We start from the raw sequence: 18,562 nt of genomic DNA on the forward strand, positions 1-18,562 counted from the left end.
CTTTTAAATTTCTTAGGCTTTGTCTTTCTGCACATTTTTATGTTGTTAATTGTTCATGCATGTACAGCACTTATAGTATGTTCAGTATACTCACGTTACATTTTGAACTAATTTATTATACTTGAGAGACTAAATGAAACATCTAATTTTTAATCCATCCATCTTTCTGCAGTTCCCATATGGTGGATTCTTGTTCCGTCACGAGGGCTGGCCACTGTGTGTCCGTGAGAAGATCATAATTCAGTTGTCCTCTCTGGACAAGCGTGTCCTGCAGCCTGGTGACTTTTATCTGCAGGTTGCAGCATCAGCCAAAAGCCCACCACGCATCACTCTCAAGTGTCTGTCACAGAACGGGCAGTATGTGGAGGACTTGGAGATCCCTGAGCTAGCCTACACCTCACTTTTCAGCATGGACTGGCTGGACTCCATCAACCGGGAGAGAAACGGAGATGGCCAAGCCACCCTGGAGCACTGCCTGCTTTCAGCTGATAATGATATTTACAGGGTACCTTGGGAGGATGTTGTGCACCCTGAGTTTGTCAGCAGACCCCCAAATGCAACCAAGCTGGTGTTGGCAAATGGTAGCCAGAATGACTTTGGAGAGGAAAAGGGGCAGGAAGACAACCGTAATTCTTTGTCAGAGCAAGTGCTTTTGATTGACACTTCCATAGGCCAGTCAGCAAAGACAGAGGACCAGTGTGAAGGAGTTAAATTCCACTCTGCTATGGAAAAGGACAGTAAGGAGAGCAGCGGGAGAAGCAGCGCAGCTGATGAATCGGAAGGTGAATACGTAGAGCTGGAGGACATCACGTACCCTCGCTTTTCCCCACAGAAGGGGTCTTTGACTCAGTCTATAAGCACGAACTTCAGAAATCTCCACAAACCATGGACTACAGGGCCTGCGCAGCCAAACAATAATGCCATACTAAGCACTGTGAAAAATGGTGCTTGCCCCCAAAGCATTGTGTGCGCTATGCTGATCGAAGAGAACCTGAGCGAGCCATATCACAACCAGCGGCAGGAGAAAGGTGACACCGATCCAGCCTCTCATAAAGGTACACTTCAATCTGACTGTTTGCTTGAGCATGTGCCTGAGAACGAGTGTGTGCTTAAGCACTCAGACTGCAACAATACAGCACTTAATGACTTAAATACTGACATCATGCATCCAGACACTGAAGCTAAAAATGAGGTTCATCACTGTCCAGAAACTCATTGCTTTGAACCAGACTGTACCAACCAGGTCTTATCAGACTCCGATCAGACTTCAGCAAAGAGTTATACTACAGAAAATAGCAGGGATATACGAGAAGTTGAGTGTTGTTTTCAAACGGGCAATAAGGTTACTGTTCATATTACTGTGCAGGACACTACTGTACCAAATGTACCACTTTCATCAGCCTCCATCTCCACTGAGAGTCAGAAAGAGATGCAGAGAAGCCTGGCTCATATAAAAGATCCTTTAGACCAGCAAGTGAGTCAGCCAGCAGACTGCGTGTACAGTGTCCATAAAAGTGAAAGCAACCATAGTTCATGTGATGCAGAGGAGGGCAGTCCTAGGTCATCAGTCCCCCTTGGGGACCAGGTAGACCCGGCCATTGTCTGCAAACAGCCTGCGGAGAGTCAAATCACAGCCAGCCATCCAGGTCAGGAGAGGACAGAGTTTTGTATGGAGATTCATAAGAGGAAAGAGGAAAATAAAGAGACAGATTTGGAGGAAGAGAGGAAAGAGCAAGTAATACCACAAGACACAGTGGAACCGAGTAAGACCGGTACAAAAGACGAGGAGCTAAGAAAAGGGAATTATAGAGTGTTGGAGGCAGAGGGAGTGGCAGTTGATGCGATAGAAAAAGGTAGGACTCCTCAAACAGGTTTGGTAAACTATACACCCAAATCTGGCACAGCTGCAAGCACATATTTAGCTTGGGAGACAGGTAAATCATTAGGCACAGACAAAAAAGACGCACAAGAGAGGCTAGAGCTAGTGTCTGAAAAGGTGGAGAGTCAAAGTATGGGAATTACATCCAAAGGCGTTGAGAATGCTGGCATTCTGGGATGTTCTACCATTGAGAGTGAACAGGTAACTGTAGCAGTCAGTTATTTAGAAACTAAAGAGTCTGCAGGGCCTCAACGCCCTGGGATTGCTTCAGATGTACCAGACGAAAATGGTGGCACACCCCCAGAACAAATGGATATACAGACTTCAGATGCACTGCTGGAGGAAGATAGTACCCTTCCAGTGTCTAATGTGGAGGAGCAGATGGATGGAGAAAAAACAGAAAGAATAGAGGAGCAAAGGTTACAAGATGAACTTACATCCTCTTTACAGCTGGGAGCGGAGATGAAATCGCATCAGCAAGGTAAACTCTAATTGCTCTCGCCAAATCCCTCTACCGATCTAATTCCTGTCAATTTTACAAGCTTTTTTTCTACCTCAACTGTTAAAGCTTGCCCCCCTCATATTCACAGCTTTTTCCCCAGATATACTACTGGTAACAGGTAAGCCTGGGTACCGAAAAGCCAGATAATTGAAACACATCTGTGATCAATGGAAAACGACTTATCTGTGCAGTATGAATAATCAGTCAAAATACTGTTCACTTTAATTGTTTTAAAACCCTGCACCTGTATATTGATGATGTAATAATGGTGGCCTTGCAATGGTGGACTAGTGCTTTAGACTGCCATGCTACCCAAGTGCTCTTCTTTCTCTTTTTTTTACTTTGTAATCAGACCTTTTGTCAGATATTTCTTTATGTGAAATATTGGATATTGGAAGACCCTAATCTGCACATCCCACAGGCACAAGAAAGCTGACCACAAGTTCCACAATATTTAATTATATGTATTTATCATACTAGGAGTTCATATTGTTTAGTGTGCTACTTTTCTACAGCTCTGTCATTGTTCAGGTTTGATCAGTAATGTTCTGTAATGTTGTGGGTTGGTGGGCTGAGGCTGGGGAACAGTATGGCTGAACACCATGTGGGGGTTGCAGTGTTTTCAGGACCACAGTGGCGCTATCTTTATTTGTTGTGAGTTGGCGGTGACTGTGATGGATGCCACTGTGTCTCTCTCCCGGTGGGTGGTTTTCACACTGTCACTGACATTACCCAACACTAAGATGTAGACCTGCTCCATAGCTAAATCAAAAGAAATACTGAAGTTTTGGCTAACGTGAAAATAAATATTTAATTGTTGCTGGGGTAGTGAGGTGTAAAGTTAGCTCTGGGACTTTTTAGACATGTTTAACCTGAAAAGCAGTTTAAAAATGTAATTTATTCCACCCTGTGTCAAGCGTGCATGATGACTATACCACCTGTGAGCAAGAGAGATGATGAGCTCTGCAGATGCAAGAGTATAGGGTTAAATAAACATATACATATGGATGGACTGCAAAGAGTAGTAAACGTCAGAGTAAAATAAATATATACCATCAAGCACAGATGCTGGTTTCATAGACATTTAGTATGTTTGCTCTGATATACACTACATTTATTAATCATAATCAGTAAATACATCATCCCCAAAAGACATGGAACATTTTTTTAAAGTAGGCTCAAAGGCTGGAATAATTGCTCATGGGCTTTGCCAGACTAGCCCTCCAGACAGAAGGGTTGAGAGTATGAAACTTCATCCATCTCCACTCTGCAGTACTGAAGTTCTCAGAGCTCTCTGCCAAAGCTTGGAAGTGATGGCTTTGTTGGCATGACTCTGTTTTGACTGCTAAAAAGGAGTAAAAGATTGGTCAAATAGCCTAATTATAGTTATACTTTTTAAATTCCGGTCTCCTCATTTAATGCAGGTTGTTTACTCTTTGTACCAGTAATGCGGACCCCAAACCACGGTGCTCCCGTCACTATTCTTCCCAGCTAAGATGATGTTTTTCCAATTACTAATAATTGACAAAAGACTAATAGGAAATTTTGACTTCAGCTGTGTGTGTGTGTGTGTGTGTGTGTGCGGGCATGCGTGTGTGCATAAACGTGTGCATTGTGTCACTCTCTTGGTTTGTCGTACCTAATAACCCACCTGTCCATTTTAGAGCTTCTCCAGGTAGAGAAACGACACAGCAACACAGATGACTCAACAGTGAAGCTTCGGGTTCCTCAGTCTGCATCTCACATATCTGATGGAAGTCATCCTCTTCTCACAGAAATCCATAATATCAGCCCTGACATCCTGAGCTCAGGAGTTCTCTGCCTGCCTGGTGAGACAGTTCAGTTAAATTTATATAACCCAACACACGTGTCTGGTGTGAATTACATTTCAGAGCTATGCCTTAAACACCTTAAAATTGTACAGGAGGCGGGTACAGTCATTTTTGTACGATTTAAGAAGCCCCTATATAGAACATCATGTGTTGCTGCTGTTCCTGGGTGAATGCTTGAATTTTTATTGACATAGATCACAAATTTTGACGCTGCTGTTTTGTCTTTAGGGACGCGGGACAAGTCAGGCCGAGCTCTTGTAACAGTGACAACGCAAAACACTGCATGGCTTAACCCAAACTGCAACAGTAGTGAGCTTGGGCGCATTATGATCTACTTCTACAGCACTGTCAGGTATTCTCCCAGTAGATTTGTATTGATAAAGAATTTTTATTTTCTCTATTACTTACTCATAATTTGTAGATTCCTGTAATTTGTTTAGGGATTACCACAGTAGATCATTTTTGTCAGCATACCTGCTTTGGTAGACCTTCATATTTATCCAGGCTAGGTACCAGTACTGAGAGCTTACTGACAAGTGCACCTTACAATGGCTAAGTTGGTGCCCACCCTCAAGAAAATCATATCAACAGAGAGTTACTGTATTTTACCGCTGCACCACACAAGCACCCCCAGTAGCCCACTATAATTTGATTTATAAATGTTTAATGTTGCTTACTTACCTTTGTATGCATTTTAGGAAGGAAGTGCGGGCACTGGGTTTGACTGTTCTAGTGGATGCTCGCAGGTGCTCATCTGTTCCAGCTCTCTTCAAGACCTTTATTATCTTACAGGTCAGAATTCAAGCCTGTGACTATTCTTTACTTACTTTACTACTTCTTTACTGCAGATGTTGTTAGTAGCTTGTTGGAATGAACCAGCAACTGGTCCAGTGAGACATCTCTAAAATTTATACTTTACACCACGATTGATGTTCATAGATACAATCATCTGATGTTCTTTTGCACTCTCTCCTTAATCCTGTCTGTCCAATCTGATTATACTTTGTGTGTTTAAATTGTGGCTATGTGAAGAATGGAATTTCTGTGTTGATAAAGGCACTTTGAGTTTGTCTTGTTTTTATAGCCGCAAGAACAGGCAGTCAAGGTGTTTAATGAACTGTAAATTCCTGGCCAAGTCAGAGTCATTTAACAACACAGACACAGATTTTCAGACACAAAGCCAAAAGTATGAAAAATGCAGGTTAAAATTAATTCAGTTGCTGAATTTGTGCAACAGTCTTTCCTTCTGTAAATCCTAGGATTTATTGGTGTGCAAATGTAATATTACTTTGACTCATCCAACAGGTTTTGGCTTCCTTCATCATTCTGCTGAAAGTTTATTCTCTTTGTTTATGCAGCTTATTGTAGGATTGTACAGGATTTAAAATTCAAGATTTGCTGAGCAAATATTAGGGTTCTTTTGTTGAGGAATGAGTAATACTTAACTTTTGAATGAACTGACCAGTTTGTACAAGCCTCGACTAAAAATGTTGGCTGTGTGTTTGTTGCATAGTTGGTACCATGGTGTCGGTATTCACCTGTTGTTGACTGAAGCTGGTGAAATGGTTTAAGTTGCATGATTCAGTAGCCATACAATAAAAGATAAGGATGAATGATGCTTATTTAATTTCATTGTATATTCAGCTGTGTCCTGAGCGTGTTCTGGTAGCCTGTAGTGTTCCCATTGTTTCCCTTTACCACTGCTGTAATTATTGGAACCTTAAGAGGGGCAGACAAATGAGACATTTTGAGTCCATGTCTCTGCATTTTGTACCCCTCTTGCCCAGTGAACAATTAAATAATTCAGTTGATTACTTAAATGCATTGCCTTGCCTTAAATCAATAAATTATGAAGAATTATGACCATTCTCTGGTTTTGAGAAGTCAGCTGAATTTTGGAGTGTACAATACTTAAATGTTGTGCCCACCACATATCACAATATGTAATTTAGGACGTGCCCTTAGTCAAGCAGCTTAAGCAATATGGCATTTTGCAGTTTGTTAACTATAGAGATGAATTCTTGTTTGTTGTGGTGTAACAAATACTTCAAGACCAAACTAATAAGAACATTTGTATTGCCCTATAATTGCTGTAAGGCATCTTTATTCACAGATCACACAGAACCATTGTTGGGTGCACCTTTACATAATGAGGTCCAGCTGGAACAAGGAGTATAAATAGTTCCTACATATTTTCCCATGCATGCTATGATGTCTTGAATGCCAGAAGAAGGAAATATGGGTCTTGGCATGCTGCAGAAAGGCATGTCATGTATTTGCCAAACAGTATGGTATCCTGACTGCATGCTGGCAGGACAGAAGAGCTTGACTTTTAACCCCATGAAGCACCTGTAGGGTGCACTGGGTGCTATGTGACCCTTTGCTACATTATCCAAAGAAAAATAGTGGAGTGCTTTAATAGACTCAAGACTTCTGATTTTATGAAGTCCTCGTTTATTTTTCTTTTACACTGTGAGACCTTTTCCAGACAATAAATCTGCTCTAAAACTGACTGCCTCTGAGACTCAGAGATAGATTTTTGCTTTGCTGTGTTATGCGCTCTTTGTGTAATTTCTAGTGGGACATAAAAGAGTTTCTCTCCCAGTCAAAGTATTCATTATTTCAAAGTTTACAGCTGCCTTGTATTTGAGCTTTTGGAAAAAAACTCCTCTTAAATACTCAGTATTCAGGATTTGTGTAAGCATTCTGTGTTTATTTGAAAAGAACCAAACTGAAGTTTGTGATTTGTGTACCTTCAGCTGAGCTTTGTTGTGTTCTTTATACACAGGAAGCCATGCCTGGCTGTATTCACACTGTCCTCTTACTGGCTGATAAAGATGCCACAGTACGCATGGAGAAACCCACTGCAGTTCAGGTAACACAAGCAAGCATTAATACAACCAAGCACAGACTGCTGTCATTTTAAAATACATACCAAAACATAACATACTCTGATTTACAATGTATAGGTGGAACTGCTAACCTCACTGAAATCTCTTCATAAGCACATTGTTGCTTCTCAGCTTCCCACTGAATTTGATGGCACTTTTCCTATGTGCCATACCAGCTGGATCAGTTTTAGAAAGGTAAGATTACTTACTACGTCTTTGCTTTGAGTTTATAATTGTAATATTTTCTGAATTAAATTTAAAGAAGCTTGATTGGACTGAGTGTTACTATATTGACAAATGTTGAAAAATGAATGGCAGTGGTGGGAATGACACTAAATTGTTAATTCAGTCAGTCAATAATGACATGTGACCTTTCTTTCTTTTAGAGGGTTGAGCAGTTGACCAGTCATTGTCAGGATGCAATAAATCTTCTGCAAAGCACTATCTGCAGTTTGGAGTCAACGGCTCTACCTTCGACTGCAGAGGTACAGTACAGCACAAGGCTCTTTGTTTATGGTGATAGATAAATAAATAGTTTAGCCCCCCTTTAGCACTGTTTAACACCCACTGCATACTCTCTCCTCTACTTTATAGCATCTCTGCTCTAATCACCCAGCAGCCATTGCCTTCATATGTGGTAGATAGATGTATTCACTTATTTTTTAGTCAGTGCTCTTAATGTTAAAAGAAGTGCAGGGTTAGTGTTTCAGGTCTTTAACTGATTTGGCCTGTGACTGCCAGCGTAGGTCAGAAAGGATGCCGTATCACTATAGGGAATTGGAAATGAGGAGAGACAAATCCCCTGGAGGGTTGTGTGTCACACCCCATCTTTGAAATCACTAAAAGCTGTTTTATTTAGTGGGATATGTTTATTGAAGGATGGGATGGGGGTAGGAATTTTCTCCTGGGCATTATTCTAAATGTATAAAGAGGGACCTGCCCAAATACCGCTCTTCAAGATAACAAGACATGAAGAGTAGGGTGATTTTTAGACTCCAATTCATATTTTAAACCCGTCTTCTTTATCTCTGCCCATTTCTCTTCATTAATTGTACCTGTAGGGTGCTTTATTTACTTGCTTGTCTGCTTTTCTCAATGATCAGATTACTGTATTAATGTATAGTAAATCAGTCCCGATGATTCTTGCTATACAAAGTTAATGGTGTAAAATAAGGTATGTATTTGCTGCAGGAGGCACAGGCATTGCTGTGTATGTATAAGGAGCTGATGAGGAGTGTACTGGAGGACGGCAGGCTGATGCGTCTGCAGCTGGAAGGAGGAGCTGCTCTCTCTCGTCTTCGCAAAGAGGAGACAAGTGTCAGCCTTACTGAGGACTACAGGTGAGAGAACATGATGCGTTTAAACCACAAACATTTAATGTAACCTTTTCTAAATGCAGTGTTTTTCACATTTCTTCCTTCTTACTATTTAACCATCTTATAATGACGGCTTGTGTTTTTACCATCTTACAGTAACACGTTTTTTTATTTTTTATTGATGAAATCATATAAACCGTTACTGAACTTTAGAGCATGCCTCTCTTTTTTTCTTCTTTCTGTTGTGAACATTTGCTACTTGTGACTAAAATTTATAGGCAGCAGTGAGGTTTAAATAGTGTCCATTGTCTGTTCTTGCTGCTTGCTAGACGGTAAGTAATGATCATGATCCCACCAATACTATTAATCCAGGTCTTGGTGTCACATTTCCAGACCTGACAGAAAGCAAAATGTAGGTCTTTCGTGTGATGCCGATAACATACCCGTCCTACATACAGACAGAAATGTACTTTTTAAGTAGTATAGGAGTGAATTGCTTCTTGATTCAGATTAAAGCATCAGAACATTCATAATTACATATGACTATGGAAGATAAACAGAGAGAGTAAAATAATACCGAATAGCTTTGATGCTTTCTCAGTATATGTTTATGTACTTTGCTTGTGTCAGAAGATATCTTCATGAGCTGGGGTTTTTCAGGGTCACTGCCTAAGAGGTGGTGTCAGGGACCATAATTCTTGTCATTTTATGCACTTTGCTTTGTTTCTTTTGTCTTTTTTTATTTCCCTGTCAGTTTATATAGGGCCTTTTAAGCTCATTGTCAGAACAGGCACCCCATTCTATGTGCTTAGTGAAAGACAGCTTTAGATTTGTGTGAGCTTGTTTCTGGATGTATGTCTCAAAGCTTTTAGCCCTAGGGTGGGATTGAGGTCAACACCTCACCTTGATCCTGGATATGAACTTTTACAGGGTTTTTAAATAATTGTACAGTGTGTGTAGGCATGTGGAGGCCAAGCTTTTAATTTCGACCCTGTTTCTCTTGAACAAAGTAGTATTTAATATGGCATCTTAGGAAAGGTGGATATGTGTGTGTCAGGGTGTGAATGAGTGAGCAGCTTCTTTTTACTATGTTTAGCCAACCATGCAGATCCCCCTCTCATTCAGCTCTCATTCTTTGGAATGCCTTTGATATTTGATTCCTGTTGAGATATTTACTGTCTCCCGACTGTGTGTGTGTGTGTGTGTGTGTGTGTGTGTGTGTGTGTGTGTGTGTGTGTGTGTGTGTGACAGAAAAGTGAAGGTTAAAGGCAGATAAACACAGCAGTTGCTTTCTTTTCACTGTTTAACATGTATATGTCAGTATTAAAAAGCATAATATCCTACACACCAACTCAGAGAGGTGGTGATGTTTTAGGGGATGTTTTTGAAGCTTCACAATGAGTTTAATATACCTTTTTTGTAAAATAAGTAAAATATATACATTTGTGACCAAGTTTACCAGATCACCAGGTTTCCATGCAATTAAGAAATCTGGTAAAGTTCTTAATCTTATTTGGCCAGTGCTCAATTTTCATGACCGCATTAGAATCCTACTTCTCATCTCATGAACATATTTTTCCAGTGTAATGAAATGATTGGTTATTTTTCAGTATTGTTGGTACATGGTGTCTGTGGTAAGCCTATGAAAACTCTCACTAAATAAACCTTAGAACTGACCCACACATTCCAGTTCACATGATCCTGAATTTCCTTTAAATGGCTGGGTGTGCCTTAGGGAATGTGTGTGTTAATTGTGGCTTTGATGATTGACTCGAGATTTGTGTAGATATGACGTTGTTGTATTGTTTGTGCATGGTTCAGAAAGCGGAAAACTCTTATGACTGTCATCTTGAAGGAAACATTGTGAGGAAGTTGAATCAGAGCACAATCTAGCATTGTGTTACTGAGCTACAGTAGAGATAAAATCATCTTTTAGTTAACAACCCCTGTCACGACAAACAATGTGCCCATTCACTGCATTACAGCTCTAGACTAATTTTGCCTTACACTGAGGAGGGTAAAGATAAACACACAGTCCAATTCACCGTTCCCACTGGCAGATAGGTATGCCACAGCTGGTTCTTGTGAGGATCTGAACTAATGGCCTCATCATAGAGGTGGGTCTGCTGTTCTGTTGCTTGAATGTCATCTCAATCATCCAATCTATGGAATGTTCTTAAAAGCGCAAGTAAAACCTGGAGCTGGTTTGGTCAAACAAATTCACAATAGTTTCAAAACTATACCTGAGTGTTTACTCTAAATAGTGCATGCACGCCCATGCTCAGACTTACAAGACAGAATAGTAACTATTTAAGAAGGGAAAAATGAATTTGTTTGTGTTTTGAGCATGTTTCTCAGTCCCGATGCTTAAAAACTCGTATCTTTTTGGTGTATGTTTTGTGTCACTGCAGGGATGCTATTGAAGACGTTAGCACCTTGTATAATCATGTTGATGAGCTGGTCCATAAGCTGGTGATGCTATCAAATAAGTGCACTCAGGAGCTGCAGTTTGTATTGGAGTTTAAAAACCTGGAGGCAGGCTTTAAGGAGGTAAGGACCAGTCATTTGGTTTACTCCAGTTTTAATAAATAATTGACATAGTATTTTACAATGTTAATATTTACATATTTGTAAGGTTTTACATTTAGAGAAGCAGCTTCAATGACAATTCGTATAGCTTTTTAAAATATTGGCAGCAGTCAGTCAGTAATGCGTAATTTAAGCTAATAAATATTAAAGTGTCAAACAGGCAGAAGTCAGCATGACTGTGTTGGGTTTTTTTTTCAGGTCGGTCAGTGGATTGAGGAAGTTGGAGAGAGTAAACTACAGACTCTGGGGGAATTGGAAGATTCTCTGGAGCAGCTACGCAGCAAACAAGCCCTTTTTAGAGACTTCTACACCTCTGCTTATGTATGTAAACGCTACTTGACATCTAGTCATTTAAACAGTAATCACTACACGTACATTATAACTATAATATATTGTACATTGTGATTATAGGTCATAAATATTCAGCAGACATTACACAGTAACTCTACCTTTACCTTTCAGGAACAGTACTGTTTAATTACAATAATAAATTAATTTTGGGTCACCACTTAGGAGTCTTGTTCATGATTGGTGATGTTGTTCTTACTCTGTGTATTGTAGTACCAGTGCAAGAGTGGAGAAGCACTTTTAAAGCGATTAGAAAAATGGGAAGATATCCAGTCAACTGAGCTGCAAGTGTACGAGGTCAAAGTGCGCTCCTTTTGGCTCCAACTACACAATTTTTCCCAGAGGGTTGAGGACACCAAGGAGAAAATCGACAAGACTGTGCGCCTGTATGAGTTTTTTGACAAGGTAAAATGCCAGAATTCACCTCTGATTTTGTCCTTTTGGAGTACAGTTAATGCTAGCATTGGTATACTCCTAAGCTTACTAGCAAAGAAGCCAAAGATGCTATATGCATGTGTTACATTTCTATTTTATAAAGTAACTATAAGATTGAAAAAGTTATTCGGCCATAAACATTTTGCATACAATCATACAGATATTTCATATTTAGATGTATTTAATATTTAATTTAATATAACATATTTTTGTTTTTAAAATGCATGTCTAGCTTTTTCCAGTTGTGTTGTGTTTAACACTCGAGTGTGTGGCATCAAGAAGTTGAAGAACCCAACCTGTTAACTTGTCTCTGACTTGTGGACCCAGCTCAGAGTTAAAATATGGTTGTTTGCATGAACTGCCTAGCGACCAGGCTGGACTGGGCAGATGAAATGTTGAGAATGATCCTCATGTTCGTAGACAATGTCAGAGATAACAGCTGAGCTGATCCAGTTTAAAGCTCTGGGTCACACATTTGTCAAGATTGCACAGCACTGCAGTGTACGCTGCGCACAGTGTAGAAAGAGTTTTTCCTTTTAGAATAGCATAACCATTGAGTAATCAAGATTTAAACAGGAATGGATTTGTATGGATTGTGATCTTTGATGGGTAGAATTTAGCCAAGTTGCTTTTGCATGCCTAGACATGTAGGCAATAGACAAAAGCTGTCATGTTCTATCAGCCCACTGACACACATGATGTCATCCGAGCCCGTTGTCAACAGCAACCGACCGTTAAACAGCAGATACAGCAGCGACGGCTGAGATGGTTTGGACACGTGTGTAGAATGAGTGCAAACCGAATACCTCACCAACTCCTCTGGAGAGATCGACCTACCCAGTGGAAAATCCAACGCACGGCGCCTAAGAAAACGTGGGCAAAGCAAATCGAAGACGACCTAAAGCACCAAAGACTTAACCTTGACCAGGCAAAAACAGCAGCCATGGATCGAAAAGCGTGGAGGAATATTGTGAAGGAAGTTCGGAATCCTGCGGCACCCACAGCAGCGTATTGGCTAAGGAGTCGTCCCAAACCAGTCGCCAGCTAGGGACCAAAGAAGAAGATTGACATTCCTCTGTCGCTGCCCTGCAGCTCTCAATGTGGTGATCAGTGAGTATAGTGACAGTGTTTTTTGTGGCCCTGAAAACGCCACATAACAAATTTGCGTGCTGCACTGTACTTTTGATATAGCTGGAGGCAGTGGGGTCATGGGTAGGGTTCTCTCTGTCGCTGTCTCTGTCTGTGTGTGTGAGTGTGTGCATGTGTGTGGTTTAAAAGAGGTGGAGGGGTGTCCAGATGGTGGGTACAGAGAAAAAAAACCCAGTATAAATAATTTGATAGTTATTTGATGGAAGGACAAAGAAAGAATGACAGGCTGACCAGACCAAGATGAGACAGAGAAAAGAATAAATATGCTAAAGACAGATCAAAAAAGACACACACAAAGAGGACAATGGGAAAAGGGTCTAGAACCCAATTAAACACATCTCTGTCATACTTTACTTTAATAACGTTGATAATATGGCTATTTATTAGTGCCAAAAATGTTGTTGTTGTTTTGTTGTTTCTAGATGATTTTGCTTCAGACTAACTGTACTTACACATAGTGTATCCAGCCTGCTTAAACCACCCTGGTCAACTGTCTGTGGACACCTGACCATGAGCTTGTTAAACATCCCTTTCCAAAACTATAGGCATTAATATGCAAGACATGAATAACATTAGTTACACATCTTTGACTGTCCAAATATTGGCTTTTCTTTTTTGTTTCAGGTTTTACGATCTTTCAAAAAAGTGTTGCCGACTTTAATACAGCCCAAGGACTGACACACCCTGATAAACTGGGGAAATAGCTTTATTCTACTGTCTATTTACCAATCCCATAAAGAATAACTGGTTGGCAGTTTCGACATTTACTGAAAGGTCTTAGGTTTACTTTATGTTTATTAGTAACTGGGTTTTAAAAGGTTGACACTCCTCTGGATTTTTACTAGGACAGTGGATATTGTGTTGAATATCATGTTCAGTTTTACAAAATTGTTCCCAAATTGTATGATTTTGTGACTTCCACAATGCAGTTCTGCTCCCACCATATGGTGATTGATGATAGGCTTGAGTGCCGATAGTGATATAAGTGCGCTTTCATTGTGTGTGTGTGTGCAGCAGACTGTAAGCGTTGAAGTATCGATCAGGTTATTGATACGAAATGTCTCTGAGGAGTACACACTTGCTTCACCAGCCTTCTGTCTTTAGCTTTCTGGCCCACTTCCTTCTCTCCACCCCACTATTAAACCTTATTACCATCTGAAAGAATTAGCAGGCTCCCTGCTGACAAATCAGTGGAGCTAAGTTACATCAAGTGTGCCCAAGCTTTGCATTTACACTGTGTATTCAAATGCATTTACTGACACATTTACGTATACTTGAATCTTTTCTAAGTTACTCCACTTTTCTCCAATACACCTTTCAGCTGTAGCACTTATTTCTGCTTTATTTCTGTTTTTGTTAGAATGTTTTAGTTTCAAATATTCATTATTGGTCCTCTGGTGGCACAGTTGCAGCCAGAGAACATTGTACAAAATTCTTTTTAAACATTTTTTCCCCTAAAACATTTTCTTTCCCAATATCTGCCATTAGTTTTGACACAAAACTAATAAATTCATTATTTTTCTCAGTATAATTGTACATTAGTACAAACTAGTAATCTATATTTTAATGCTGTGCAGTGTTGCATAGAGATGAAGTTGAAAAATATCTTTTTAACACTATTTTGTCAATCACTGTGTTTGTTTTTGTGTACATGCAATTATATTTAGGTCCAAGCAGGTCACACCATTCATCACAATACTACATTTTTTCTTCTAAAAGGGTTCACAAGGTCCAGGTAGCACCCTTCTGCCATTTTTTACCCTTAGCCTACAACTCTCTTTTCTTTTCTCTTTCTTTCTCTTTCGGCTATTCTGATGAGGGGCTTTGTAGTGCCGACGACGGACAACCTCTTTCCTCATCCTCCCCTTCCCTCTCTCTTTAGTTGCTGGGGCAGGCCCATCTGGTATTTAGACTAGCATTTGCCTGTGAAAAGCGGGGAGGTGGGGAGAAAAAGGAGAGTGGGCGCCAGTGGGCCCTCTCTCTGAGTAAGCCCGTCATTTAGTGAAAGAGAGGGGGAAAGAGAAGAATGACTGCAGCTTCTCCCTGCTCTGTTCATGGGACTAGCAGCAGTTTATTTCTGCAGGAAAAGGGATATATCCACGCTGAGGTACGAGCTTAAACCAGGACTGCTCTGTAAACATTAGTTAGTGTGTTGTGTGAGTAGCTTTTAGAATTATACTTTTTATTACACTTTACGAGTTTTAACTTGTTGCTTGTCCCAACTGAACACATATGTTTAGTGAGTCAGTCATCTTTACACAGCATTTACACAGTGTATGTAAATTGTGTGCTTTTTTTTACGTGCCATGCCATCGGGTAGCTCTGAAGTTTTGTTGGAACCATTCTAAATGAGGCTCGGTGGATTTCTACAGAGTGCAAGTTGCTTTCTCTAACTACCTCTCTCGATTTGGGTTTGCTCCTTCTTATCTTCTTGCTTTTTCTACATTTTTTGTATGGCTAAAAGGCTGTTTATTGTTTTCATGTGAAAATTACTGCTGCATTCACCCTGCAACTGCAGCTCAAATGTACACAGTCGTTCACATTGCCTTAGGAAAGACTTTATCTGTAGCTTTACATGCTGCTTTTGCACTATTCACAATGTGGATTAAATTACACACACCATCCTTGGAGAACTAAAGTAGGAACAAAATCTTGACATTCTGAATTCTAAATGTTTGAAGTTTAAAGTCTTTTTATATCATGGTACTTTAGAGCCTGTTTAATTGTTGTATTCTATGGCAGAAGTAATTTACATATAGAACAGATCATTTGTGAAAGAAAATGAATAATGCTATTTTCTTATTTCTCCACTATACGTGTTTTACATTCACAGGCTAACTGGATAAAGTAGAAAAGGGTTTTATGTAATAATCAAATTATCTTACAAGCACTTTATTAGTCTGATAGTTGTAGAACTGATTTTACCTGACTTATACACTCTCAGTTCTGCATGTAGAGAGATTTTAGAACACTTACTCTTGCACATCAAAATAGAGGATGCAAAGAATGGAAAAAAAGTCTGTTACTGTATAAAAAGCAGAAGTGGAAAGCTAATCCAGACCTTATTAAATAAAATGAGAGGTGAACAGAAAACTGACAAATGTGCTTTTACTGTTTCTTTGGCTGTTGAAGCTATTAAGGTCTGTATAGGTTGATGGTAATGTGGCCAGTAAAGACAATTTGGTGTGGTATTTATGAAGGGAAGTTGGTGGTGATCAAGTTAGTCTTCGAGACATAACTGTCTCTATTCAGAACTTTTTCCACAGTTAATGTGGCATCTCTGCCATGTTTGTTCGAGCTATCCGTGCACAGTAACAGGAGACTTCACTTCAAAAACTGCTAATCATTTTAAATTCCATTTGTTCCGCCAAACTTTCATGCAGCAGTGGACATGCCCCCTCGACTTATTGCTTGACTGGTCTTAAGGCATGTTGACCCCCTTCAGGGCTGCTGTAAGGCTCTGCAACCCCCCAAAATCGACACAAACACTCACCCAAAATCCTTTCTGTTCCTTCCCACTCTAAACCTTCCAACAGCAGGAGACTGGCCTTCAGAGCAGAAACCAAGCTCATGCTTTTTTAATTAGGCCTGCCAATCTATTGTAGTTTCTCCTCCGTCAGTACGTGTACACATGTGTGGCCTGCTATGCAGTTAGAAGGGCCTGCGGTGGACACCTGTGGTTACAAAACATGGGCCTCCATGGATGTTAAGTGACAAGAAGCAGAGTAGGGAAAACAAATGTGTATGACCAAGGAGCTCCAGACCTCTCAGCCGTGGCAGGCTTTGTTGCACAGATTTTTAATGACATGCTAACTGACCAGCGAAGCATGTCTTGCATCACCTCACGCTAATGAGCCACCTGTGTGAGTGGGATTAATCACTACTAGCTAAATTAAACGAAAATGCTTGTAGCGTCTTACATTTACCACGTTATAATTGTGTTCTTTAAAAACTTCTGAAATTTAGCAGGTTGATGGTTTAAGCCCTGCCACTGGCTAGCTGCCATGGTTGGACCCTTGTGCGAGCCCCTAAACTCTCAGTTGCTCGGATAGTGTCTAGTATCAGTTGCTTTGACTACAAGTGCCTGTCTGCCATGAATATAAATGTTATAAATGTTTGCTTCTCATATTTGGGGGTGCTGTTTTCATCACAGTCATTTTATTTATTTCCTGAGAAGCTGAACTGTGTGTGTGACTTTTGAATAGGAATTTACATTGATCACGTCATGATTGGGTTTGCTTACTGCCACTTTTGTAGCTGATTGTCCCGTTGTGCAGACTTTACATTCCCAGCCCCCTTATGAGCCCAAACTTAATCAACCTGTACTCACACACACCCCACCCTCTAACACACTGCTCAGAGTCCCTCGGACTGTCCAGTCAAATAGTACACTTAACCACTCGTTTGTTATTAGATCATTTACTCAAAAATGTATGAATAACATATTTAGCGTTTTAAGGTAAAATATAACTTTTTGTATGCTTTTTGTAATTTAAGACATTATGTACAGTTTTGGAGGCTCAGGGACTGAAAAAATCAGGTCACTGAACTGCTGACACTGCTGACAAGCGGTCATGACAGGCACATTTTGAGTTTGGTACCTTAACAAAAGGACAAGGCTTACCTAGTCTTGGAAAAGTTTACTAACCAGGCTGCCAGGACACACCCCACTGTTGCCTACAGCATTTTCCACACAGTCATTATATTGCTATTATTAGGAACAGACACTTCATTATGTCAATTTGTTGTGCATCTGTTATTTATTTTAGGATCGTAAAGTCAATGATGCAGATGCATCCAGTGTGTGTTCTTCTTTTTTCTTCCAAAATTGCATAGGGCATGCGAGCCCAAAACCATAGCTGAGCATGGCATAAGCAGTAAGATTTAATGGTCATTAGAGCTTGCTCCAGGTTTACCTTCTCTTTTCTATAAAAACTCTGTCTCTGTGTGGCCCCTATTTCATATTGCATTGCTTTATTGATTGAAAACAGTTTAACAGCAAACAGCGCAGTAACGCAAAACAGTAATTTAAACCACTTAATATAGAAAGGCCGTAATTTTAAAACTAATAAATTATATAAATATCAAATGATGATCAGGGTGCAGTAACTTGTGGAACAATCCATAATGGGTGTGCATGTAATGTCCAGTTATTGCCACACTGGGAAAACATTCTTGGCATGACTTAAACCTGAGATCAGAAACTGGCTGTTTTGTTAATCCTTTTCCATCTTTTTAATAAATAATTAAGATTTCTTTTAAGTGTTAAAATGTCCTCTCGACCCCCCTCTCCACTGCAGGAGTTTATGCATGCACACAAAAGCTTGGAGTCTTTCTCTTATCCTGTCTCGCTCTTTTCCTCTCCTTTGTGCTGGTTGAATAGTGGGGGCTTTTAGATGTACCTCCTCCAGGCTTTCTAATTCAGCTCTTACCAATCAAACACTTTTACCGCACACATCACTCACACTTCAAAAAGCCTTAAGCGCTCTTAACCATGATGTCATCTTCAGCCTTTCTGTGGCATTACCAACTTCAAAACAGGCTGATCAGAGTGAGTGAATTGCTCCATTCATATAAAGAGTTTTAATTAATAACATCATAGAAATGTGCTGTGTGTTAAA

The 18,562-nt window shown here is 40.0% G+C and overlaps 1 protein-coding gene across 1 annotated transcript in view; it reads left to right on the forward strand.

Moving 5' to 3' along the window:
- The window catches only part of plekhg4 (pleckstrin homology domain containing, family G (with RhoGef domain) member 4), a 40,604-nt gene that overhangs the window by 14,231 nt on the left and 7,811 nt on the right, over window positions 1-18,562 (forward strand). The window contains exons 3-13 of the mRNA XM_062989604.1: window positions 173-2,360; window positions 4,046-4,210; window positions 4,442-4,565; window positions 4,912-5,005; window positions 7,002-7,088; window positions 7,183-7,299; window positions 7,491-7,589; window positions 8,296-8,444; window positions 10,832-10,970; window positions 11,208-11,330; window positions 11,571-11,762. Of these exons, the coding sequence (XP_062845674.1) occupies window positions 173-2,360; window positions 4,046-4,210; window positions 4,442-4,565; window positions 4,912-5,005; window positions 7,002-7,088; window positions 7,183-7,299; window positions 7,491-7,589; window positions 8,296-8,444; window positions 10,832-10,970; window positions 11,208-11,330; window positions 11,571-11,762 (3,477 nt within the window). The remainder of the gene's footprint in view (window positions 1-172; window positions 2,361-4,045; window positions 4,211-4,441; window positions 4,566-4,911; window positions 5,006-7,001; window positions 7,089-7,182; window positions 7,300-7,490; window positions 7,590-8,295; window positions 8,445-10,831; window positions 10,971-11,207; window positions 11,331-11,570; window positions 11,763-18,562) is intronic.

Source organism: Trichomycterus rosablanca, chromosome 27 (assembly GCF_030014385.1).
Source record: "Trichomycterus rosablanca isolate fTriRos1 chromosome 27, fTriRos1.hap1, whole genome shotgun sequence".
In the NCBI taxonomy this organism is placed as follows: domain Eukaryota; kingdom Metazoa; phylum Chordata; class Actinopteri; order Siluriformes; family Trichomycteridae; genus Trichomycterus; species Trichomycterus rosablanca.